This window comes from Cibotium barometz, chromosome 49, assembly GCF_041138505.1.
Source record: "Cibotium barometz isolate CiBa-2024 chromosome 49, ASM4113850v1, whole genome shotgun sequence".
In the NCBI taxonomy this organism is placed as follows: Eukaryota; Viridiplantae; Streptophyta; class Polypodiopsida; order Cyatheales; family Cibotiaceae; genus Cibotium; species Cibotium barometz.
The window spans coordinates 6,871,770-6,898,584 of NC_141094.1; the positions used below are offsets into that span (position 1 = coordinate 6,871,770).

At 39.1% G+C, this 26,815-nt stretch overlaps 1 protein-coding gene across 1 annotated transcript; it reads right to left on the minus strand.

Moving 5' to 3' along the window:
* Positions 1 to 2,860: 2,860 nt before the first annotated feature.
* LOC147610238 (ABC transporter I family member 17-like) lies at positions 2,861 to 4,268 on the minus strand. The gene is made up of 3 exons (XM_086786087.1): positions 3,760 to 4,268; positions 3,439 to 3,626; positions 2,861 to 3,334 (listed from the first exon to the last, which is right to left on the minus strand). Exons 1-3 carry the CDS (start codon positions 4,079 to 4,081, stop codon positions 3,086 to 3,088), a joined length of 759 nt encoding a protein of 252 aa, XP_086642213.1. The 5' UTR covers positions 4,082 to 4,268; the 3' UTR covers positions 2,861 to 3,085.
* Positions 4,269 to 26,815: the final 22,547 nt, after the last annotated feature.

Below are 26,815 nucleotides of genomic sequence, written 5' to 3' on the forward strand. Positions count from 1 at the left end.
GACTAGTAATAAAGACTGGTCCATTTTTAAGGTTGACTGGCCTAGTGTGAAAACTAGTCACATCAATTGCTCCCTTGCAATAGTTTACTTGTGAGCTCCTCTTCTTCCCTCTTCTTACTTGCTTGCATGCTCTTATTACTTGTGAGCTCCTCTTCTTCCCTCTTCTTACTTGCTTGCATGCTCTTATTACTTTGTGAGCTCCTCTTCTTCCCTCTTCTTACTTGCTTGCATGCTTTTCTTACTTGTGAGCTCCTCTTCTTACTTGCTTGCATGCTCTTCTTACTTGTGAGGTCCTCTTCTTCCCTCTTATTACTTGCTTGCATGCTATTGCATTCTTACATGCTAGATGGATGCTTGTTTAAATAGGTTTGATTGTGGGTTTTCCATTGTATTCTTCTTCTTCCCCCATCTTTTGTGAGAGAGAACCATCATGAAGGACCATATCTTGTTGCCTCCATCTATAAAGGCATAGAGAGCTCTCCCTTTACCCCTCTTTGGAAAAGGAGCATTCTGGTGTGTGACAATGGAGTGAGGACACGAGGAACAAGCTTGCGCATCCACATAGGAAAGTTACAGTTTGTAGCTCTAAAGTAAGACCCAATGATGCATGCTTTGGAAAGGATAAAGTAAGGTCTTAACTTGAACACCATGTATCAAGATAGTTATTTACTCTATCGTCTCGGGTAACACAAAATAGTTCTAGTCTCCATTTTTCGGTGGTGCCATTTTTACATAGATCCCACTTTTTTAGAGTCACACTTGTGCTTCTTGCTCTCACACATACCACATAGTTGCTCTAGTATTTTAAACCATTTGACCATTGTCAGGGTTAGTAAGAGTGCTTCTTGCTTCAATGTATACCACACAAAGTTTCTTTAGTATTTTGAACCATTTGACCATTTTTAGGGGTCGTAAGGGTGCTTCTCTAGCTAGCTAAGCTTGTATGCTTCCAAGGGTGAAACTCACAACATGAAGAGTATACCCTTAGAGCTATTCATAGTCTTCACAACACATAAATGTTTCTTTAACAACATACATAAATGTTTCTTTATTCTCTTTATGTTACTTTTTCACTCAATGCCGTCTTGAGCTCCTGATTTATCATTTCTCTTTAGTCTCATTCCCAAGTTAGGATTTTTCAAAATATTGAATACCTAGGGCAAATTTTTATTCCCTTTTAAACAAATTAATCTCAAAATGATAACTCATCCTTCATACATATAGGCGAGCTCGTGATGTGGTGAAAGTAATCTCAAAATGGCTAAGCAATTAAAGCGCCAAAGTGCAACTATTGGCCTTGATGTAATCATCGTGGTTGCATGCTATGCATTCAAATTTTAGTGTAATTCAAAGGATTTCAAGCATGTATGCATGAAAATGGACACACATGAGATTGACAATTGGTGTTCCTTCAATGAAAGGATCTTAGTTAAGCACATAAGAAAACTACCTCTTAAGCATTGAAAGAGATGATGATGAAGGCTCGTGAGGTAAAGCAGATTACATGATTATGTGGTGAGATTTGTTTAACCTTAACGAAAGTTTATTTCATGGAACAATAAATGATAAAGCATTAGCTCTAATTATGTAGTACATAATGGGCATCAACATCTTGTTATGCTTTTGTGAATCATTGCATGAGTATATGAATAGCACAGTAGGTAGTAAGACCTTTCAAGTTTGGTAGTCCATCTCATGATTCTCGAGCATGCCTTGTCATTACGCCTCCAAACAATGAGACATGGCCATATTAATGTTACATAGAGTTCCTTTCAAGGGTATTGGCTTGTGTCAAGAGAAGTGTATGATCTTTTCCATGTTTCCTATGTTTCATGCTCTTCTAGATTTGAAAAAACAATCCTAAAGCCCATGAACTTGTCAGAGAGCCGTAGAATCAATTTTCTTTAAATTATGGAGCACATAAAACTTACTTTCTTTAAATTATGGAGCACATAAAACTTACTTTGAGAATTTCAATTTACAAATCAAACTTACCAAGCTATGGCTACAAAGAGAAGTCGGATGTGTATGATCTTTTCCATGTTTTCTACGTTTCATGCTCTACTAGATTTGAAAAAACAATCCTAAAGCCAATGAGCTTTTCAGAGAGCTGTAGAATCAATTTTCTTTAAATTATGGAGCACATAAAACTTACTATGAGAATTTCAATTTACAGAAATCAAACTTACCAAGCTATGGCTTACAAAGTTGTTGTTTTAATAAAGTAGATACAATATACGGTGAGAATTCGATTACACAAAATGAACTCACAAATCTATAGTACTATTTTTACAAGAGAAAAGGTATTATTTCAAGGAATGACACATTCCTTGGGTCTTGTAAATTTTGGAGAATTGTACCAACTCTCTATCCACATAAAAGTGTGATTATATTATATGTTTATAATATATTTATTTATACATGTATATTTATACACATCTACACACATATAAATATATATGTATGTATATATATATTTACACATGTATTAATTGTGTCTTTACAAGAAAGTGTGTATGTACTTTTGCTACCTATTGATAAAATCTGCATATTATAAAGCTTCAAAATCAGTTTGTTGAAACAAAACAATACTCAAATCAAAGTTTTTAGAACTGATCTCAGATGGAGTATCAAAGTGCTCGAATTAAATCCACAAATTCATTGTACAATGTGCACTAGAACAAAAGCATTCTTCTAATGAAGGGCACATTCTTTGGCCCTTATAACTTTTTAGGAGAAGTGTACCAACTCTCCACCCATATCAAATTAATATATGTATAAATATGCAAAGTGCTCGTCGTGGATACCAAAGTGTTAAAATCAAATCGTATATGCTCAGTACCAAAGTGCTCGAATCAAATTCACAAGTCCATGATAAAATGTTCACTAGGACAAGTCCATGATACAATGTTCCCTAGGAGCTCCCAAAATGCTCGAATCAAAGTCCTTGGTACAATGTTCATTAGGAGCTCGAACATAACTCTTGTCTGACAAGCTTCTGCTTAAGGAACACAGTAATTAAAAAAGGCATTTATATCACGTTGCATTATTCTATGTATCCTGTGTATTCTACCGAAATTACTGTTTAGCTGGCTTCGATGAATTGCTTGACCATGGGATGGGCTGAATTGGCAAGCTCATCTGCCCCTGAAACTTCCACTACTTCGCCGTTGACCAGGACGCAAACAAGGGAGGCAATTCGTTGGACCTGCTTAACGCTATGGGAGACCATGACGATGGTGAGGCCCTTCTTGCTGAGGGTGGTCACGGCGTCTTCAATGTGATGGGTGGATATCGGATCCAAGGCACTTGTGGGCTCATCCAGCAGCAGGACCTTCATAAAACCACCATTAATTAAGCCGCCACAGTAATGAGATCAATCACTAATTAATCTCTCTCTCTCTCTATCTCTCTTTCAAACACACATACACGTCCCACCTCAGGATCGTTTGCAAGCGTGCGCGCCAAAGCCACCCTCTGGGCTTGCCCGACTGACAGACCCACAACTGCCTTTGAAGCAAAAGACGGATCCAGATCTGCAAGCTTCAAAAGCTCTTCCACCCTCGAGTCATCTATCTTATCCCCACAAAGACTCGGCCCATACCTCACATTATCAGCTACAGTTCCTGTGCATCAAAACAGACTAAATAAATTATAGCAGCTGCACAAAAGCAAGCAGAATCAGTGTCAAAGAATCATCTCCTTTGATATGCAAACGGCTAAGGCGCATGTGATGAAGGCAGCAGGCATGATCATTACCGTCAAACATTGCCGGCAGCTGAAAGAGCATGCCTACCCTACGACGTACAGAGATAACGTTGAGGCCCGTCACGTCCTCTCCGTCTAAGAAGACGGAGTCTGCCGGAGGCTCCCATAGCCTGTTGAGAGCTCGCAGAAACGTTGATTTCCCACTGCCGCTTGGCCCTATGACGCCCACAACGGCGCCCGCAGGGATGTCCAGGGACACCCCCTTAAGGATGGGCACGCCCGTGTCCTCAGCAAAACGGTCCAGCTTCCTCACACTGATCTTGGCAAAAGACTCAGCTTGCGGAGGTATCTCCAAGAGGTGCTCCCTGCTCATGATGCAGGGTCGTGGTGAAACTCAAGACGCTTCCTAGGCTGCAAGAGAGAAGTATAATTGCTAACAACGCCCTGGCCTCATCGTATAACCCTGTGCTAGAGGTACTGCAGGGGTGACCTGCAGTACACAGTACCTTCAACCAGGGAAGGTAGTACCTTCCTGATTGAAGGAAGGTGGTACCTTCCTTGTCAATGATTCCAATTAGTTGTTAATCTGCCCACTGGGAACCCTGAAGCCGTCCCCACGAGAAAGGCCAGTTTTCAAACGCAACACACGCCAAATGATGGACCCCCCCCCCTCTCTCTCTCTCTCTCTCTCTCTCTATCTCTCTCTCTCTAGTACTGTAGCCATTCGCTCATCAGGCTCCTAACCAAGAGAACGTAGGTTCAGGTCCCATTCCTTGCACTTCAGTTGGCAGATCTCTACTGTTAACGTGTTTCCATGTAACCGTTTGTGTGTGTCATAGCTCTTATACAAGGTTCAAGTTCCATCTCTTGCAACTCAATCTCGTCTTATGGATCGTTTGGCTAGGGTAGGCTCTTCTTGTCATGTTTGTATACCTCACCATCGCCCACTAAATTTTTCACATGGGCATCGTTTGGTGACCTTGGATGGGTACTCTGTCCTCCACATCAAAGCACACACTCTTGTTTTCCATGAATTTGCATTTAAGGTATCTCTTTACTGATCACACACGCGTACCTTGCAACAGGAGGCACAATGCTATCTTAAACAAACAATATGATTTTATCCTTAAAAACAGAGGCATTCAAAACACTTAAGAGACACTTCCTTTTGAATTAACTTTACCCTTACTTCTTGTCCACACACTTTTGCCATTGTACACCCTTTTTCCCATAGAGCCACACATGTAAGGACTTCTACCTCCAAGCTATATTTTCACTTGCATCAGCAATTTTTAATTTTCCTCCTTGGTTCATGCACCCCATGTGTTCACTACCTAGCCAATGGTGATGCCTCATTGCCTACTTCGTTAAAAACACACCTTTGTGCAACCTCATGCATTCCTTCTCCTTCAACTTGTATACTTTTCCTCCCTCATGGAGTTCCCTCTTCAACTGTCTTTCATTCATGTACACTCTTCTCACCATTGGAGGAATGATCTAGAAATTTTTAAATTTGTGGTTATCTCCATTTTTTCAAGAGAATAAAGTAAATATTGTATGCATTCACAAGTTATGAACTTGTTTCACCTCAAAGTAAATCCTTTCAAGCTCCAATACATTCTAGATAGATTTTTGCCTCTTTATGTTTTCTATAGGGAGGAATATGTGATGATGTGCTTTCAAAGTTCACTTGTTTATAACATTATGCATAGACTTTTGCTTCTTTAACTTTTCAATGATAGTGCCTCTCACTAGAATAAAGAATATGAGATGATGTGCTTTCATAATAACAAACCACATAAACACTCCAAGCCATGAAACTAAACTAATAAACATCATTCACTTTTTTATATATATAAAGGATATGTTTGATTGCAAGATACTTGTAAGTTACTAGCATTGTTTCATAAATATGAAGAGTTTCTTATACATGAAAATTGTCGAACGTTCAAAAAATTCAATCCACACGAAGACAAATACTCATTATCATTGACTGTAACTTTAAAACATAGATAGACCTTTCAAATTAGTAATTTTTTAATGTATCGAAGACCAATGGCTTATAAAGTAAACTTTTACTTTGCATGTGATCATTTAATATATTAAAGGCCTATAAATGAAGTGAGCATATAAAAAATGTACTTTGTTGCATGCATTGATAGGTAAAGATTAATATTTTTCATGTCCATAAAAAAGGTCCAATTTAAAAGTACGTACAACGAGAGATTCAAAGAAAATAATTTTTAATGAGTTTTTCAATGTAGTGGCAAACTTATCGATGAGTGTTGCCACAATCATAGAGAAAAACTAAAAAACTCATTAAGCCTAGCTTTTTTATCCATCATCCCCAGTGATAGTGTGTTAAAATATGAATATGTAGGGAGTTCTAAAAGTATTGTATGTTGCAACATGCTTGAAAATTGGCCTTTAAACATGAACAACTCAAAAACTTTTTGTGCAACATTTTCTCTTTATGCAAAAACAATCACTTGTCTTTTTTTAGGTAAGCACCTAAAAAGTCACCAGTAGGTGGATGGTCGCTTTACAAATATGGCTTTTTGGAGGGAATGTGTATATGTTTTATATACATATAGGAAATGAACCATAAACAAGAGAAGAGTCTTTGAGGGGGAATGCATGAGCTTATAAATGTGTGAACATAAATGAAGGTATAAAGGGTCTTATATCAAGGGTTATCTTTTTGGTGTTTACCTCAAAGGCTTATTTGTAATAGATCAAAGGAAAAAGTGAAAAAAGTAAAGTGAGTTTTAGGAAAAGGTAGATTGTTGATGATTACGAGAATATAATGGATTTGATGGATGCAAGCATGGAGGAAATTGTGGATCTAAAGATCCTTTGGGCTAAAATTTGATTTAAGTCCTTGCTCATTTGCAAGTGGATTTTATGATTAAGAGAATATAAGGGATTTGAATATGGAAGAAATCATGGAGAAAATTGTGGACCTAAAGATGCCTCGTTTAGGCTAAAAGTTGAATTAAGTCCTTGCTCATTTGAAAGTGGGTATGACTAGATTTTGCAATCCATAAAGACATCGATTTGTTCTTATCATTTTGTTTTTTTATTACAATTAGATTGTTACTATATTTTTACATAGTTATTATTTTGATGTTCTTTTTTGATCTTCCTTATATTAAAGTTTTCTATTTGGTATTCTCACTACAAGAGGCAGGGCCATTATCCACGATTATTTCGACGCGTGCAGGTATTATTATTATTTTTGCATAATGATGCATCGAGCTGCAGCCTTGTAGCTGGATGCACCATTATGCCAAACTTATAGAGTACCAAAGGCAACTATACTCTGATGTGAAGAACGAAGTCATTTGTTGAAAAAGTTAGAGTGCCATAAGGTTTTCGACATTACAAAGTAGGTACACAATTCACACAAGTGCAAACAATGGGCAAATTATATTGCAAGATGTGAAATTTACATATCAAGCTTTGACGAGATCAGCCAAAATTGCATAAAGTAGTTCCATAAAATTGCATACAAGCTATACTCGATGACCAAAATTGTATAAAGTAGCTGCATACAAGCTCAAACAAAGATGTGAGAGCTGACCAAAATATGTATGTACAAGAGGAAAGACATGGGCAAGGCCACTCTATGCGGAGCCCTCACTCAGGGTCAAGCATTGGTCTGTGAAAGCCATACAAGACGCTTTTTTTGGTATACAAAACAATGATCTAACATGACATGGTAAAGCACGTATACAAATCATAAGGTTAAGGCTTGCTACACTTACCATATCTCCAATGCGCCCCCAATTCAGTTTGGCGCATTCTCACTCAAGCTTCTCCAAAAGAAAGTACGTGTTATGGCGGTGAGCAATGGCCTCCTCTTCTCTCGTTGCCGGCGGCCTGGGCGGCCGACCAACCACTTGATTCTAAAAGTACCAAAACAACAAGATAAGCATTGATACTTACAAAGTAGACATAACATCAAATGAAACGTACAAGATAAGCGTTGATATTTACAAAGTAGACATGGAATGCATCCCAAACTCCGCTTCCAAGGTGAGAGCTTCCTATGCTCTCCATTCAGGCTTTGGTCGCATCCTCTTGTTGCTTGTAGCGTTGGGGATTTCTTGCATGCTTTTGCTTCTCCTCATTCCAATCCTCGGTGCTCATGTACCAAGGTTTCTCACCCCCTACCTTCACTCTCCTAGTCACATCTCCTCGCCAATGTTTCATGACATCCACCATGTGGTCCTTTATCCACCTTATGGGGACGACATCACTGTCAAGACGGCCGGCTTGTACTCATCCTTGATTTGATTTATGACTCTATCTTTCTTATCTTTATCCAACTTTGGCCATAAAGTCATAAAGTCATTTGCAAAGACAATGTGGCAAAGCTCGCGATGCGGCACTTCAACTCTTGCCCGACATTATCCAAAACCACATTGCCATTGATAATTGTGTAATATTTTTTCCCATCGATAGGTGTGGACTGTGTGTCGATGATCGCGAGCGTGGAGTGCTTCTGGAAGGATGCTCACATGGGGGCGTAGACCCATCCGTGCCTCCACTTGGACAACAACATCCTCCACCTCCACTACTCGAGCATTGTCCTCTCTGCGAGTGGACGAGCGACCTGAGGGGGGGGTTCTAGGCGGCTCTTTGTGGGATTTGTATAGGTGAACTAGGGTTAGCGGTGGTGGTGCCCGATGGTGCGGCCGAAGTGCCCGCCCCTCTCCCAAAATATTATTGTGCCATTGCTCTTTTCTCGAGCGTGGCTTATGCTAAAAAACCCATAAACTGGTCACGAGGATGGAGAGTAAGCCGATGTCTCATCCGGAGTGCGAGACATGTTTCTACACACAAATAACAAAGCCCACATGGATACTTTAATAAGAGCATACACATGAATTATCCCTCAACATTCATTGCATGAGGCCTTATGCATAAAGCCTATGCATAAAGCTATGCATGAGGCCTTATGCAGCATAAAGCTATGTATGAGGCTTATGCATAAAGCATTATGCATAAAGCTTATGCATAAAGCATGCATGAGAATTATGCATAAAGCATTATGCATAAAGATTATGCATAAAGCTTATGCGCAAACCTATAAAGCTATGCATGAGGCCTTACACATAAAGCTATGCATGAGGCCTTATGCATAAAGCATTATGCATAAATCACTATCATGCATAAGGCCTTAAGCATGAGGCCTTAAGCATAAAACTATGCATGAGGCCTTATGCATAAAGCATGAATGAGGCCTTATGCATAAGACCTTATGCATAAAGCTATGCATGAGGCTTATGCATAAAGCATTATGCATAAAGCATGAATTAGCATTATGCATAATGCTTATGCACAAACCTACAAAACAAATCCCCAGCACCCACCCACCCACGGGTGCAATAATAATAGAAAAGGTTGAGGAAAGGATTAGTAATGCATACATACAAAAGCTTATGCAAACTATGCCACTATGCAAGCTATGCTAAAGCTTATGCGTAAAGCATGCATGAGGCCTTACACATAAAGCTATGTATGAGGCCTTATGCATAAAGCTTATGCGTAAAGCATTATGCATGCGCTTATGCATAAAGCACTATGCAAGTCACACTATGCTAAACTAAATCGTACCCCAGCACTATGCATTAAGCATGCATGCATAGAGCTTAATGCATGCATAGATTAAGCTTTAAGCATAAAGCTATGTATGAGGCCTTATGCATAAAGCTTATGCGTAAAGCATTATGCATGCACTTATGCATAAAGCACTATGCAAGCCACGCTATGCTAAACTAAACCGTACCCCAGCACTATGCATTAAGCATGCATAGATTAAGCTCTATGCATAGAGCTTAATCTATGCATATATCTCTATGCATTATGAATGCATGCATAGAGATTAATCTACGCATTAAGCTCTACGAATAGAGCTTAATGCATAGATTAAGCTCTATGATTAGAGCTCTATGCATGCATTAAGCTCTATGCATAGAGGACCTACACAACAAAACCTCTCTTTTTGGTGACAAAAATAGAGGAAAGAGAGGATAAAAAGATAGGAAAGAGAGGAAAGCACTTACCTCTTTTTGGTGATGTTGAAAGAGAAGATTAGAAGACCTACAAAACCAACAAAAGGGTGAGGAAAGGATTAGTAATGCATACATACAAAATCCTTAAGAACCTAATGCATACATACAAAATCGAAAAGAGAGGAAAGAGAGAAAAGAATTTACCTCTTTTTGGTGAAGTTGAAAGAGAGGATTAGAAGACCTATAAAACAAAATAATAAGTTGAGAAAAGAATCAGTAATACAAAACCCTAAAAGTGTGAATAGCATGGATACACAAGGAGGTTTATCCTTCAACACACACACACCAATTTAACAACCAAGAGGAGAGGAGAGGGTAGGGGAGGGGAGGAGAGGGAAGGGAGGGCAAAGAAGAAGGTGGAGAAGAGCTTGGGAGAGAGAAAGAACCTCCAAAACAAATGAGAAAGCAAAAAAACAAGAAAATTACCCATAATTACACACACAGACATTTTACATCACATGTACATGTAACCAAGACGAGATGGGAGTGAGGGAAAAGGAGGTATACTTGGTGAGGAAGCAAAACACACGTGCACGAAAAAAAAATGCAGAAAAAAGAGAGATTATGTTTTACTGTAAAAACCTGTGCCGTCGATATATGTGTCGAAATAATTGTGGAAAAAAACATCGAAATCAGGGTGGAAAAAAGCGTTGAAAAGTGCATGGAAAATAGCGTGGGAATAAGTGCCGAAAAAGGAATTTTCCACGTTTTCGATGCTTATTTCGACGATCGCTACTTTTCATTCAAATTCAAAATCTTTCTAGATCTTGTGTGCCCCCGACATTTCCTCTAAATTCAAATTTTGTTGATTTAGAGGAGAAGACACTTTGCCCATGTACTTGCTGCAAATACCAAGTGGCTCGACGCCAACGAATTTGCAATGATCATACAAAAGAATAAAAAATATTTCCGGTGGAGCGATTACAACATCTAATTAGTGGCAATGCGCGCTTCAACAATGAGGAACCAGTGGATATCCGACCTGAACGATGGAGAGCAACAAGAGTAGCCCCCACAAATGAGGTGATCCAACAACCCGAGGAACTTGAGACGGATTCGGGAGCAAATACTAGAACATGACATAGATGACATGATAAATGCCTTACACGATGAAACAAAAGATCAAGGTTTGAAACATGAAGGGGTAGAAGAAAACACACAATGTGTGGAATACGCTTCCCAAGAAGAGAAATAGCTATGCAGGCTTGCTCGTCTTCCACTATATCGTGGACCACATGTGTCTGTTTTACGCGCTTGCCTATCCATATTAACTTACAATCGATTTTAGGATGGTCTGATACCAGCTTATCAAATCTTTTTGTGTAAGTGATGATATCATATGAAATTAGTGAGTTATGTACCTTTATATGCATTTTCTTAGCTTGACTTTTTTGTGTAACAGCTTATTGAAACATCAAATATTGCCAGAAGATAATGAGATGCCAGTGGACCGTAGTCGAGAGAAAGCAATGTTGCACTCGATTGGCATGGACTACAACACACACCATGCTTGTCCAAATGTTGTATTCTTTATCCGACAAGAATATAACAACGCAGTACAATGTTCGCATTGTGGTACATCGAGATATAGACAAGATGTGCAAGGACAAAGCGTACTAGCAAAAGTTTTACGACACTTTTCCATCATCCCTCGGATTAAAACAATCTGTTCAAGTGCAGATCCATTGCAGGATTGATGACTTGGCACCGTAACACTAGGTTCATGGATGGTGTTATGCATGTGCCCACCACACAGATTCCCTTACATGGAAGCACATTGAAGAGAAGTGGGTAGCCTTTCAGGAGGAGGCTCGCCATATTCGACTCGGACTAGCGATGGATGGAGTGAATCCATTTGGTCTAGGAAGTTCATCATGAAGTTCATCATGGAGTACATGGCCTGTTTATCTAGTTCACTATAATCTTCCACCATGGCTAGCGATAAAAAAAGGGCATCTTTTTTTGTCTTTCATAGTTCCTGGAAAGTACAAGGTGAAGAACATGGATGTGTATTTAGCCCCTTTAGTTGAGGAGCTTTGTGTTCTATGGGAGGGCATTGAAGTTCATGATATTTCCAAGAGGTTTTTACATGCGCTAACATTGAGAGGAATACTTATGTGGACTATGCATGATTGGCTTGGCTATGGAGAGTGCTCAGGTAATACTATAGCTTGTTAACATATTATGTTAACAAGCTATAGTTGTCGCCAAACTTACCTGCTACAATCTTTTTTGATGTTCTATATGGCTTTTAGTGTGTCAGGGTATAATGGATGTCCATTATGTGGGCCGCAACTTGAGACTCAATACTCAAAGTCTATGAAGAAGATAGTATACGAGGGCCACCACAAGAAGTATCTCCTAGTGGACCATCCTTTGCGTGAGGGATTTCTAGGGAGGTCTCCTCGCATATGGAAGAGAAGTGATTGGAGGACCTTATGGGAGCTTGAGCAAACCTGTACACCTTCAAGAATGAAGCATCTATACATTCCATCAACTTCCATATTGGAATAACCATTTAGTGAACCATCTTCTTGATCCAATGCACATTTTCAAGAATATAGCCGAGGAGCTTTGGAAACCATCGCAAGAGCAAAGGAGAGCAAGGCACAACGAGATGATTAACAAGAGGTTCAACGCATGCACCACTTATAGGCCCAAAATAGAGCAAATAGAAAGGTGAAGCTACCAAAAGCACCTTGGGTCATGACAAAGGATGATCAACGGTGTGTAAAGAAGTGCATTAGTGAGTTTTGTACCCCTATAGGATGCATGCATTGCTTGAAGGGAGAATTTACAAAGGACGATGAGCTTAGTGGCTTCAAGAGTCATGATTGGCACAAATTCTTGCAATTCATGCTTCCTATAGCCATCAAGGATAGCCTCAACGATGACAGCAAAAATTTACAAAATTGGTGCAGTGGTATGTTGGATATTAAGGAAAGAGATTAGTAGACACATTGGAAGCAGCACGATGAAACTCCATCGAGGCTGTTACAATGGCTGAGAAATACTCTCCAACAAGTATTTTAACCATTCAATTGCACTTGCTAGTTCATGTGGTTGATGAAGTTCCTGTGGCTGGGGTTGTCCATAGCCGATGGATGTTTTTCTTGGAGAGATTTATGAAGACACTTAAAGGATTTGTTCGTCTCAAAGAGCTCGTACTGAAGGTAGTATGGCAGCGGGATGGCTTGTTCAAGAATCACTTGAACATATAACTGAATTTCTCAGTACATCTGATCCCGATATACCAAAATTATGGACACAAGAAGAAGATAATCGACTAGTTGGGGAAGAGCCACAAGGGAAAGGCCTTGTGGGAACAATGGATGTAGCATTGCGTGAGAAGATCAATAAATTTTGCATCTTAAACTCACATGCTATGGAGAAATGGATCGAGAGATATAACTTGGTGAAGGCTGAAAGGGACCAAGCTCGTTTGAGTTTTAGAAGGAGTTGAAAAACCCGCACACTACCGTACCCAACAAAATTTTCACTTCTTCCATACTTTCCTTCTAATAAATGGCTTGAGCAAACCATACTACAAGCTAAACGCAATGGTGAATCAATAAGTGATGAGGAGGAGGAGCTTGCATATGGTTGTGACTTCCATGTATGTGAGTTAGAGATATCTACGCATTGTCTTTTATGTTGTGCTTTCGTGAATTTATACAATAAAAGTACTTATTTATTATGCTTGCAGTATCATAAGTTTGGGGCGATTTGGGTCATGCGGATGTCACTTTCGAGTAGAAGGAATAGATACAAAAGAAGGCTTCCCTACACAGAACCTGATAGAGGCTATAGCTTAATGACTTAACTTGGAGGCTTGACAATAACAAGCTTAGGCTTAAAGGATTTAGAGGCTTGTCCATGGCTAAAGCAGCTTGGCTCAGAGTCATGGCCAAGCTTAGGCTACCCCAAAGGCTTGACCATGGTCTATAGACCTACAGCTTAAAAACACAAGGTAGGAGCTTCATTAATATGATAGCTAGGAGAGAGCAAGGTACAACAAAGCTCTGATACCATGTATGAAGTAGAAGCATATAACACACATGCAATAAATGGCCAATGAGGCCACACCCTCCAGAGCCTTCCAATCCCATGAACACCACAAAGGGTATGTGGGGGCATGGCCACCAATGAGGCCATGCCCTCCCCAGAGCCTTTCGATCCCATGAGCACCACACACCCATAAAGGGTGGTGGAGGGATGAGGAGGCCTTAGGGTCATTTGACCCTATATCTAAGGCCTTTTTAGGCCTTTATACAGGATGTGGGACATATGAAGACACATGGCAGCTAGAAAATGATGTCACTACCAACAATCACTCTCATAATACTTTCCCATTTGGTTGACCAAAATTTGGACTAGTTCTAGTAAGTTGTCCCTTCCTTCGACCAATTCCAAATATTTCTCAATAGGAAAGGGTAATTCTTCCTCAGTGGTTGGTGGATTATCTTGCATTCTTGCTTCCATATAGTCTTTTAAATTGGTCCAAAATTGGGGGTTTCCTCTAAGAGCCAGGTTCAAATTAGCTTTTTATCTGTTCAAAGAGGAAACGATGTCAGCCCTATCACATCTTTAGTTCTTTAGACTCAAGCAACATCATTATCGTATGTTTTTGGATTAGGACGATGAGCTTAGTGGCTTGAAGAGTCATGAATGGCACAAGTTCTTGCAATTCGTGCTTCCTATAGCCATCAAGGATTGCCTCAACGATGACGTTAGAGCAAAAATTTACAAAATTGGTGCAGTGGTACATTGGATATTAAGGAAAGAGATTAGTAGAGACACATTGGAAGCAGCACGGTGAAACTCCATCGAGGCTGTTACAATGGCTAAGAAATACTCTCCAATAAGTATTTTAACCATTCAATTACACTTGTTGCTAGTTCATGTGGTTGATGAAGTTCCTCCGGCGGCTGGGGTGTCCATAGCCTCGGGGGGGGTCACTCGTATAAATATGTAAGTATCACGTGGGTTCAACAGAAGGACATTTTAAATATTTAAAACTTACAGAAATATATTTACAGAGGGGATTTATTTATTGTATTTTTAAAAAAAATTACAGATTTGAATAGGAAAGGATACATTATATTCATGAAAAAATTCACAGATAAGGGACTTTTTAAATAGGCCTTGAACGCACGTGATATAGAGGATTTACATATAGTGACCCCCCGTCCAGCCGATGGATGTTTTTCTTGGAGAGATTTATGAAGACACTTAAAGGATTTGTTCGTCAAAGATCTCGTCCCTCCTGAAGGTAGTATGGCAGCGGGATGGCTTGTTCAAGAATCACTTGTATATATAACTGAATTTCTCAGTACATCTGATCCCGATATGCCAAAATTATGGACACAAGAAGAAGATAATCGACTAGTTGGGGAAGAGCCACAAGGGAAAGTCCTTGTGGGAACAATGGATGTAGCATTGTGTGAGAAGATCAATAAATTGCTAACAACGCCCTGGCCTCATCGTATAACCCTGTGCTAGAGGTACTGCAGGAGTGACCTGTAGTACACAGTACCTTCAACCAGGGAAGGTAGTACCTTCCTGATTGAAGGAAGGTGGTACCTTCCTTGTCAATGATTCCAATTAGTTGTTAATCTGCCCACGCGCAAACGAGCCTCGAGCCCACAGGCAACTGGGAACCCTGAAGCCGTCCCCACGAGAAAGGCCAGTTTTCAAATGCAACACACGCCAAATGATGGACACCTCTCTCTCTCTCTCTCTATCTATCTCTATCTAGTACTGTAGCCATTCGCTCATCAGGCTCCTAGCCAAGAGAACGTAGGTTCAGGTCACACTGTTAACGTGTTTCCATGTAATCGTTTGTGTGTGTCATAACTCTTATACAATGTTCAAGTTCCATCTCTTGCAACTTAATCTCATCTTATGGATCGTTTGGCTAGGGTAGGCTCTTCTTGTCATGTTTGTATACCTCACCATCGCCCACTAAATTTTTCACATGGGCATCGTTTGGTGACCTTGGATGGGTACTCTGTCCTCCACATCAAAGCACACACTCTTGTTTTCCATAAATTTGCATTTAAGGTATCTCTTTACTGATCACACACGCGTACCTTGCAACAGGAGAGGCACAATGCTATCTTAAACAAACAATATGATTTTATCCTTAAAAATAGAGGCATTCAAAACACTTAAGAGACACTTCCTTTTGAATTAACTTTACCCTTACTTCTTGTCCACACACTTTTGCCATTGTACACCCTTTTTCCCATAGAGCCACACATGTAAGGACTTCTACCTCCAAGCTATATTTTCACTTGCATCAGCACTTTTTAATTTTCCTCCTTGGTTCATGCACCCCATGTGTTCACTACCTAGCCAATGGTGATGCATCATTGCCTGCTTCGTCAAAAACACACCTTTGTGCAACCTCATGCATTCCTTCTCCTTCAACTTGTATACTTTTCCTCCCTCATGGAGTTCCCTCTTCAACTTTCTTTCATTCATGTACACTCTTCTCACCATCGGAGGAATGATCTAGAAATTTTTAAATTTGTGGTTCTCTCCATTTTTTTCAAGAGATTAAAGTAAATATTGTACGCATTCACAAGTTATGAACTTTTTTCACCTCAAAGTAAATCCTTTCAAGCTCCAATACATTCTAGATAGATTTTTGCCTCTTTATGTTTTCTATAGGGAGGAATATGTGATGATGTGCTTTCAAAGCTCACTTGTTTATAACATTATGCATAGACTTTTGCTTCTTTAACTTTTCAATGATAGTGCCTCTCACTAGCATAAAGAATATGAGATGATGTGCTTTCATAATAACAAACCACATAAACACTCCAAGCCATGAAACTAAACTAATAAACATCATTCACTTTTTTTTATATATAAAGGATATGTTTGATTGCAAGATACTTGTAAGTTACGAAGAGTTTCTTATAAATGAAAATTGTCGCGAACGTTCAAAAAATTCAATCCACACGAAGACAAATACTCATTATCATTGATTGTAACTTTAAAACATAGATAGACCTTTCAAATTAGTAATTTTTTAATGTATCGAAGATCAATGGCTTATAAAGTAAACTTTTACTTTGCATGTGATCATTTAATATATTAAAGGCCTATAAATGAAGTGAGCATATAAAAATATGTACTTTGTTGCATGCACTGATAGCAAAGATTAATATTTTTCATGTCCATAAAAAAGGTCCAATTTAAAATTATGTACAATGAGAGATTCAAAGAAAATATTTTTTAATGAGTTTTTCAATGTAGTGGCAAACTTATCGATGAGTGTTGCCACAATCATAGAGAAAAACTAAAAAACTCATTAAGCCTAGCTTTTTTATCCATTATCCCCAGTGATAGTGTATTAAAATATGAATATGTAGGGAGTTCTAAAAGTATTGTATGTTGCAACATGCTTGAAAATTGGCCTTTAAACATGAACAACTTAAAAACTTTTTGTGCAACATTTTCTCTTTATGCAAAAACACAAAGAATCATCACTTGTCTTTTTTTAAATTCTTGATGTACACAAGCATAAAGGGAATATATCAATTTGAAAATATTGTAGCACTTTTAAAATTCTTGAAAACTCACAATATCTATATGTGAATTGGACTCAAAGTAGTTTTACATACATGGCATTTGCAAACTTAATCAAAAAGTCCAAATCCTTTAAGGATTATCTTTCTTAGATTAAAAGTCCGAAGTTGTGTTTGACTTAATGTGGGAAAAAAATGACTATAAAAAATTTAAAAGAAGTTTTCTTAGAATTTTAACTATGATTCTTACTCCATATGGTAAGCACCTAAAAAGTCACCAGTAGGTGGATGGTCGCTACAAATATGGCTTTTTGGAGGGAATATGTATATGTTTTATATACATATAGGAAATGAACCATAAAGAAGAGAAGAGTCTTTGAGGGGGAATGCATGAGCTTATAAATGTGTGAACATAAATGAAGGTATAAAGGGTCTTATATCAAGGGTTATCTTTTTGGTGTGTACCTCAAAGGCTTATTTGTAATAGATCAAATGAAAAAGTGAAAAAAGTAAAGTGAATTTTAGGAAAAGGTAGATTGTTGATGATTACGAGAATATAATGGATTTGATGGATGCAAGCATGGAGGAAATTGTGGATCTAAAGATCCTTTGGGCTAAAATTTGATTTAAGTCCTTGCTCATTTGCAAGTGGATTTTATGATTAAGAGAATATAAGGGATTCGAATATGGAAGAAATTATGGAGGAAATTGTGGACCTAAAGATGCCTCGTTTGGGCTAAAAGTTGAATTAAGTCCTTGCTCATTTGAAAGTGGGTATGACTAGATTTTGCAATCCATAAAGACATCGATTTGTTCTTATTATTCTGTTTTTTATTACAATTAGATTGTTATTATATTTTTAGATAGTTATTATTTTGATGTTCTTTTTTGATTTTCCTTATATTAAAGTTTTCTATTTGGTATTCTCACTACAAGAGGCGGGGCCATTATCCATGGTTATTTCGACGCATGCAGGTATTAATTTTTTTTTGGCATAATGGTGCATCGAGGTGCAGTCTTGTAGCTAGATGCACCATTATGCCAAACTTATAGAGTACCAAAGGCAATTGTACTCTGATGTGAAGAACGAAGTGAATTTGTTGAAAAAGTTAGAGTGCCATAAGGTTTTCGACATTACAAAATAGGTACACAATTCACACAAGTGCAAACAATGGCCAAATTATATTGCAAGATGTGAAATTTACATATCAAGCTCTGATGAGATAAGCCAAAATTGCATAAAGTAGTTGCATAAAATTGTATACAAGATCTACAAGCTATACTCGATGACCAAAATTGTATAAAGTAGTTGCATACAAGCTATACAAGCTCAAACAAAGATGTGAGCTTACCAAAATATGTATGTATAAGAGGAAAGACATGGGCAAGGCCACTCTATGTAGAGCCCTCACTCAGGGTCAGGCAACATTAGTCCGTGTGAAAGCCATACAAGATGCTTTTTTTGGTATACAAAATAACGATCTAACATGACATGGTAAAGCAAGTATACAAATCATAAGGTTAAGGCTTGCTGCACTTACCATATCTGCAATGCGCCCCCAATTGAGTTTGGCGCATTCTTGCTCAAGCTTCTCCAAAATAAAGTACGTGTTATGGCGGCGAGCAATGTCCTCCTCTTCTCCCGTCAACCACTTGATTCTAAAAGTACCAAAAGAACGAGATAAGCATTGATACTTACAAAGTAGACATAACATCAAATGAAACATACAAGATAAGCGTTGATACTTATAAAGTAGACATGGAATGCGTCCCAACCGCCGCTTTCAAGGTGAGAGCTTCCTATGCTCTCCATTCAGGCTTTGGCCGCATCCTCTTGTTGCTTGTAGCATTGGGGATTTCTTGCATGCTTTTTCTTCTCCTCATTCCAATCCTCGGTGCTCATGTACCAAAGTTTCTCACCCCCTACCTTCACTCTCCTAGTCACATCTCCCCGCCAATGTTTCATGATGTCCACGATGTGGTCCTTTATCCACCTTATGGGGACGACATCACTACCGATATGGCTGGCTTGTACTCATCCTTGATTGATTTATGACTCTATCTTTCTTATCTTTATCCAACTTTGGCCATAAAGTCATAAAGTCATTTGCAAAGACAATGTGGCAAAGCTCGCGGATGCGGCTCTTCATCTCTTGCCCGCGACATTACCCAAAACCAGATTGCCATTGATAATTGTGTAATATTTTTTCCCATCGGCGGGGCAGGTGTGTGCTGTGTGTTGAAATGTCACGATGATCGCCAGCGTGGAGTGCTTCTGGAGGAAGAACGCTCACATGGGGGAGTAGACCTATCCGTGCCTCCACTTGGACCACAACCGCCTCCAGCTCCACTACTCAAGCATTGTCCTCTCTACGAGTGGACGAGCGACCTGAGGGAGGGGTTCTGGCAGCTCTTTGTGGGGTTTGTACTACAGGTGTGTTGGAGCTCTATATATGGCTCACTCTACCTAACTTGGTCTCACCTATATATATGTATCTTGTCCTCAATATGAATCAGTCTTTGGGATCGTACATGATGTGTCTCTTGTCTCGTCTCTTTCTCTCTACATTTCAACTTAGTATCAGAGCATCTATAAGGGAAGCATCTATGTCTTCTTGTTAAATTCATGATTATAATTTGATGTCTTACAAGATTGTTCTTTGATTATGTGTTGTCTACATGATTTTATAGCTTAACTTGTTGTAATTAGAGTTGTTTCTTAATCGCGTCCTTAAAACCAAAACCTATCAAAAAAGGTGCGTAGATTGTATTGTGCTGGTGAATCCTATCAAAAAAGTTTGTCAAATGGAGTTGTGAGTCAAAAGTTATGACAGTTCAGGCAAACTGCATCTGTAACAACAAAACAGGTTCTTTGAATAAGCAAACAGGTTCTTTGTGTGAGCACACAGGTTTCATCTTTGTCAAGCATCTTTGTGAGCACACAGGTTTCGTCTTCGTCAAGCGTCTTTAGCAAACTACCAAATCTAGCTTTTTCATCAAGCGTCTCTTATTATTTTGCTATTTTTAACAAAACGACCAATCTAGCTTTTTCATCAAGCATCTATCAATGAATCTTGCGTCCCACGTCTCTCTATTTTGAGGACTCTTTTCTTATTAACGTCTCTTATCTTTTGCGATCGTCCTTGTCTATGGTGTGCAGATTTTGTGATTTTATCTTATACGTCTTCTCGCAGATAGATATGGCTATGACTGTTCTTGTCAATGGTTTTCCTTCAGGCCAACGTTCTATTCCTTCTTTTCAAGGCCAAGGGTTTCCTGGTTGGAAAGCAAAGATGTTGTTAATTGTTGAAGGCGATGAGCTCTCAGATATTGTTATTGGCAATTCTCTATCTCCGTCTCAGCCTACTATTCCAGATTCTGACAACGTTCTTATCACGGAAGGCCCTGTATTTGATGCATGGCGTCTTGCTTATATGGATTGGCAGCAGAGGCATGATAAAGCAGCTCGTCAGTACATTCTTTCTGCTCTTAGTGATTCTCTCATGCTTGATGTGTATGACTTTCCTACTTCCCATGTCGTATGGGAGTATCTTATAGCAAATTTTCAAAAAAAGTCTGTTTTACAGAAACACTTTATTTGAGAGGTTTGCTTTCAAAGTTACAGTATGAAGTTGGTACTGCTATGACAGGGCATATTGACTCTTTCAAATCTATTATTAATCAACTTGCTACTGTGGGTGATCCTGTTCCATGAAAGCAACTTATTACAATTCTTCTTGATACGATAAAGGATCCGTCTTATGACAACATTGTTACCATTCTTTCTAACAAGGACGGTCTGATTTTGACCAATCTTGCATATCTTTGATTGAGTATTCTCAACGTCAACAACGACATAGCGTTGGTCATGATGCAGCTATGTTTTCACAACAAGAGGAGCATGAGTCACAATAGTTGGAACGGGCCTTTTATGTGCGAAGGCATCCTTTTCAACGAGGCAACCGCAGAGGTGGTCGTCATGGTGGTAGTTTCTCTCGTCTCAAATTTCCTAACAAGCATTGTTCTTACTGCAATAGGAATGGTCATAGTGAAGATGACTGTTGGGCACGTCAATATGATGAAGAACACAACATTACCACAAAACAACCACGTTTATCTAGAGATTCTTCTTCTTGTGATTATTGTGGAAAATCTGATCATCCCTCTTCCATGTGCTTTAAGCGTCGATTTGATGTAGATCGAAATCGAGCATATGCAGCCGAGCATCATGATAATGTTGTGCCTGAAACAAGTTGTGTTTTATGTTCAGTTCCCCCAGACAGAATACTTCATGTACGTGATGGTTCACTTTTCATTATTGATTCTGGTGCTACAAGAAATATGACATATGAATCTAAGTGGCTACATAACTATCATTCTTTACCTGTTAAGCGTGTTGTTTATCTTGCTGATGATACAACTTGCCAAGTCAAGGGCATTGGAGATTTATATCTTGGCACCTTATCTTCTTCAACTCGAGTTTTACGAGGGGTTTTACATGTCCCAGAACTTCAACGTAATCTTCTTTCAGTTGCAAGACTTGTTGATCTTGGTTTGTTTGTTGGATTTGACCACACCAAATGCCGCATTGAGAAAGATGGACAGATTATTGCAACTGCTTCTCGTAATGGCAATTTGTTTGAGCTCTCTCTTAATGATGCTGTAGCAAATGTTGTCACTGCTCCAGGTGATCATGATTGCAAGATATGGCATCATTGCTTTGTTCATGCTGATTTCTCAAAGCTTCTTGATCTTCATCTCGTCAAGGTCTTATACGTGGCATGGATCTTAAAGCTCATCCTCATATGGGAATCTGTGAGTTTTGTGCTCTTGGCAAACACAATCGTAAACCCTTTCCTCTCTCGAATTCAGTTCATTCTCATGATTTGTTGGATCTTGTTCATACTGACATTTGTGGACCTTTGCCTCCACCGAGAACACAACATCATTATTTCATTACGTTTATTGATGATTACTCACGGTATACAATTGTTTTCTTGCTTCGACAAAAATCTGAGGCGTTATTTGTTTTTAAGCAATTTCACAAGGCTGTCGAACTTCAAACTGGTCGTCGCCTCAAGAAACTTCGTAGCGATAATGGTGGAGAATATGTGTCTCGTGAGTTTGAGAGTTATTGTACAGACCATGGTATTCATCATGAACATACTATTCCATATTCACCTCAATAGAACGATGTTGCTAAACGTAAGAATCGCACTATTATCAATGCTATACGATGTATGCTGATTCATTCTGGGTTATCTCGTGTTTTCTGGAGTGAAGCTCTCTTGACAGTAGTCTTTGTTCAGAATTATCTTCCTACTACTGCTCCTTCTGGTAAGATACCCATCACAGCATGGACAGGTGAAATTCCTTCTGTATCTCATTTTTGAACCTTTGGATGTATTGCTTATATTCATGTTCCTAGAGAAACATGAGCAAAGCTTGATGCTCCTGGGCTTAAAGTTATTTTTATTGGGTATTCTGACACTTCCAAAGGCTACAAATTCTATGACCCGTCCTCCAAGAAAGTGCTTGTGAATCGTGATGCTATTTTCAATGAACAACTTATGGGTGGTACATGGTCCATGGATGATTCTGATGATACTAAATCTTTGCTTCAAGCTTTTCCATTCTTGTGTGATGATGAATCTTCTTCTATAGAGCAACTTTCCTCTTCACAACCATCTAAAGAGCAACTTTCCTCTTCACAACCATTGATTTCGAATGCTATCATTGATGATGATGTCATTTTTATTGATCTGCCTATTGATTTTGAGCATGGTTCTTGTCATGTTTATGATGATGAAGATTTTGAGGCTGATGTTTTCTCTACTTCTGAAGATCCTGCCACGTACAGTGATGCTATATGTTCTCCACAAAAGGATCAATGGCAAGAGACTATGGAAGCAGAGTACGATTCTCTTATCTCTAAAGGTACATGGACTCACTGAGCTGCCTCTTGGCCGTACTGCCATTAAGTGTAAGTGGGTATATAAGATAAAATTTAAAGCCTTTGACAAATTCAAGGCACGTTTAGTTGCCAAAGGTTATTCTCAAGTTGCCAAAATTTAAAGCAGATGGATCCTTTAACAAATTCAAGGCACGTTTAGTTGCCAAAGGTTATTCTCAAGTTGCTGGCGTTGATTATCATGAAACCTTTTCACCAGTTGTTCGCATTACTAGTATTCAGGTTTTATTGGCATTTGCTGTTCAATTTGACTTAGAAATTCATGAGGTGCGCACAGCTTTCTTGAATGGAGATTTGAATGAAGAAATTAACATGGAACAGCCAGAAGGATTTGTTATTGCAGGTAAGGAAGATCTTGTTGCTCGTCTTCATAGGGTTTTATATGGTCTTAAACAAGCTTCACGGGCCTGGTACATCAAGTTTGATCTTTTTCTTACCTCCCATGGCTTTCTCTCTTGCTCTTCTGATCCCAACTTATTTACCAAACACCAAAATGGTATTTTTGTAATCCTTGCCCTTTATGTGGATGATACAATCCTTGTTTCCAATGATTTGGGATTTCTACACCAAAGTAAGCAGTTGTTATCTTCGGCATTTGATATGGTGGATCTTGGAGAACTTCACTCGTGTCTTGGCATTCAGATTCAAAGGGATCGTAGCAAAGGTATTTTATTACTTCGACAGTCAAAGTTTATTGAAGATACTATTAAGAAGTTTGGTTTGGAATCTGCACATTCAGCAACTACTCCTTGTCTTGCGAGTTCCATGAAAAACACTTCTGATGGTGGTGGCCAGCTTGTTACAAATCAACCATATGCTAATTCGGTTGGATGTCTTCAAGTTGTTGGTTTGAACACTCGTCCTAACATTTTGTTTATTGCTAACTATCTCGGGCAACACCTTGCATGTCCTTCTCTTAAGCATTGGTCTTCAGCAAAGCACGTGTTGAAATACTTGAAAGGCACTGCAGATTATGGTTTGGTTTATCAACGACAATTCACATCCGACTCCATTCCATCTCTTTCTCTTTTGGGTTACACAGATGCAGATTGGGCCAGCTCACATTTATCTATGCGATCTACTAGTGGCAATTGTTTCTTCATTAATGGTTGTCTTATTTCTTGGACCAGCAAGAAACAACGTTGTGTTGCAGTTTCTACAACCGAATATGAATATGTTGCGGCATCACTTGCAGCTCGTGAACTCATTTGGCTTCGACAAGTGTTATGACAGATATTGGCCATTCTCCTCTTTCTAGTACACCCTTGCAGTGTGATAATCAAAGTGCTATTAGTCTTGCAAAAGACTATGTCCAACATAACAAGTCAAAACATATTGCTGTGCATTACCATTATGTTCGATACGAAGTACGCAAAGGCACTATCATGATTGAACATTGTCCAAGTGACCACATGATTGCAGATATTCTTACCAAAGGTCTCAATGAGTCACGCTTCATTCTCTTGCGCTCAGAGCTTGGAGTTGCCTCGGGCTGGCTCACTCTTTCTAGATTAGGCTCTTTACTCTTATGGTAGCTTTGTACATATATCGTTGTAATCTTCTAGACACCATGCACTTTGCACATTTCACAATTACACACTATGACCTCTTGGTCCTTTTGTATATTTGTACATAGATGCACAATGCACTTTCAGGTTCATATTTTCACATTTGTATAGGGGCTTGGGTTTTTTCCTTGTACTCCCCAAGGGTTTTTTCATCCATAGCTAGAGACCCTTGTTTGAGTGGGGGTGTTGGAGCTCTATATATGGCTCACTCTACCTAACTTGGTCTCACCTATATATATGTATCTTGTCCTCAATATGAATCAGTATTTGGGAGCGTACATGATGTGTCTCTTGTCTCGTCTCTTTCTCTCTACATTTCAACTAGGTGTACTAGGGTTAGCGATGGTGGTGCCCGATGGTGCGGCCGAAGTGCCCACCCCTCTCCCAAAATATTGTTGTGCCATTGCTCTTTTCTCGGGTGTGGCTTGTGCTAAAAAACCCATAAACTGGTCATGCGTCATGGCATATGGAGAGAAGGATGGAGAGTAAGCCGATGTCTCATCTGCAGTGCGAGACATGTTTCTACACACACATAACAAAGCCCACATGGACACTTTAATAAGATCATACACATGAATTATCCCTCAACATTCATTAATTTATGCATGAGGCCTTATGCATAAAGCTATGCATGAGGCTTATGCATAAAGCATTATGTATAAAGCATGCATGAGAATTATGCATAAAGCATTATGCATAAAGATTATGCGCAAACCTATAAAGCTATGCATGAGGCCTTATGCATAAAGCTATGCATGAGGCCTTATGCATAAAGCTTATGCAGAAAGCATTATGCATAAATCACTATCATGCATAAGGCCTGTATGTGAGTTAGAGATATCTACGCATTGTCTTTTATGTTGTGCTTTCATGAATTCATACAATAAAATTACTTATTTATTATGTTTGCACTATCATAAGTTTGGGGCGATTTTGTCATGCGGATGTCACTTTTGAGTAGAAGGAATAGATAAAAAAGAAGGCTTCCCTACAAAGAACCTGATAGAGGATATAGCTTAATGACTTAACTTGGAGGCTTGACAATAACAAGCTTAGGCTTAAAGGCTTTAGAGGCTTGTCCATGGCTAAAGCAGCTTGGCTCAGAGTCATGGCTAGGCTTAGGCTACCCCAAAGGCTTGACCATGGTTTATAGACCTACAGCTTAAAAACACAAGGTAGGAGCTTCATCAAGATGATAGCTAGGAGAGAGCAAGGTACAACAAAGCTCTGATACCATGTAGGAAGTAGAAGCATATAACACACATGCGATAAATGGCCAATGAGGCCACACCCTCCACAGAGCCTTCCGATCCCATGAACACCACAAAGGGTATGTGGGCCTTCCGATCCCATGAACACCACAAAGGGTATGTGGGGGCATGGCCACCAATGAGGCCAGGCCCTCCCCGGAGCCTTTCAATCCCATGAGCACCACACACCCATAAAGGGTGGTGGAGGGATGAGGAGGCCTTAGGGTCATTTGACCCTATATCTAAGGCCTTTTGAGGCCTTTATATAGGATGTGGCACATATGAACACACATGGCAGCTAGAATGGCAGCTAGAAAATGATGTCACTACCAACAATCACTCTCATAATACTTTCCCATTTGGTTGACCAAAATTTGGACTAGTTCTAGTAAGTTGTACCTTCCTTCAACCAATTCCAAATATTTCTCAATAGGAAAGGGTAATTCTTCCTCAGTGGTTGGTGGATTGTCTTGCATTATTCCTTCCATATAGTCTTTTAAATTGGTCCAAAATTGGGGGTTTCCTCTAAGAGCCAAGTTCAAATTAGCTTTTTATCTCTTCAAAGAGGAAACGATGTCAGCCTTGTCACATCTTTAGTTCTTTAGACTCAAGCGACATCATTATCGTATGATTTTGGATTAGGATTTATTGAGTCATACAAAGGATATTCTTATCCTTCTTGAAACATCCTTGATAAAAA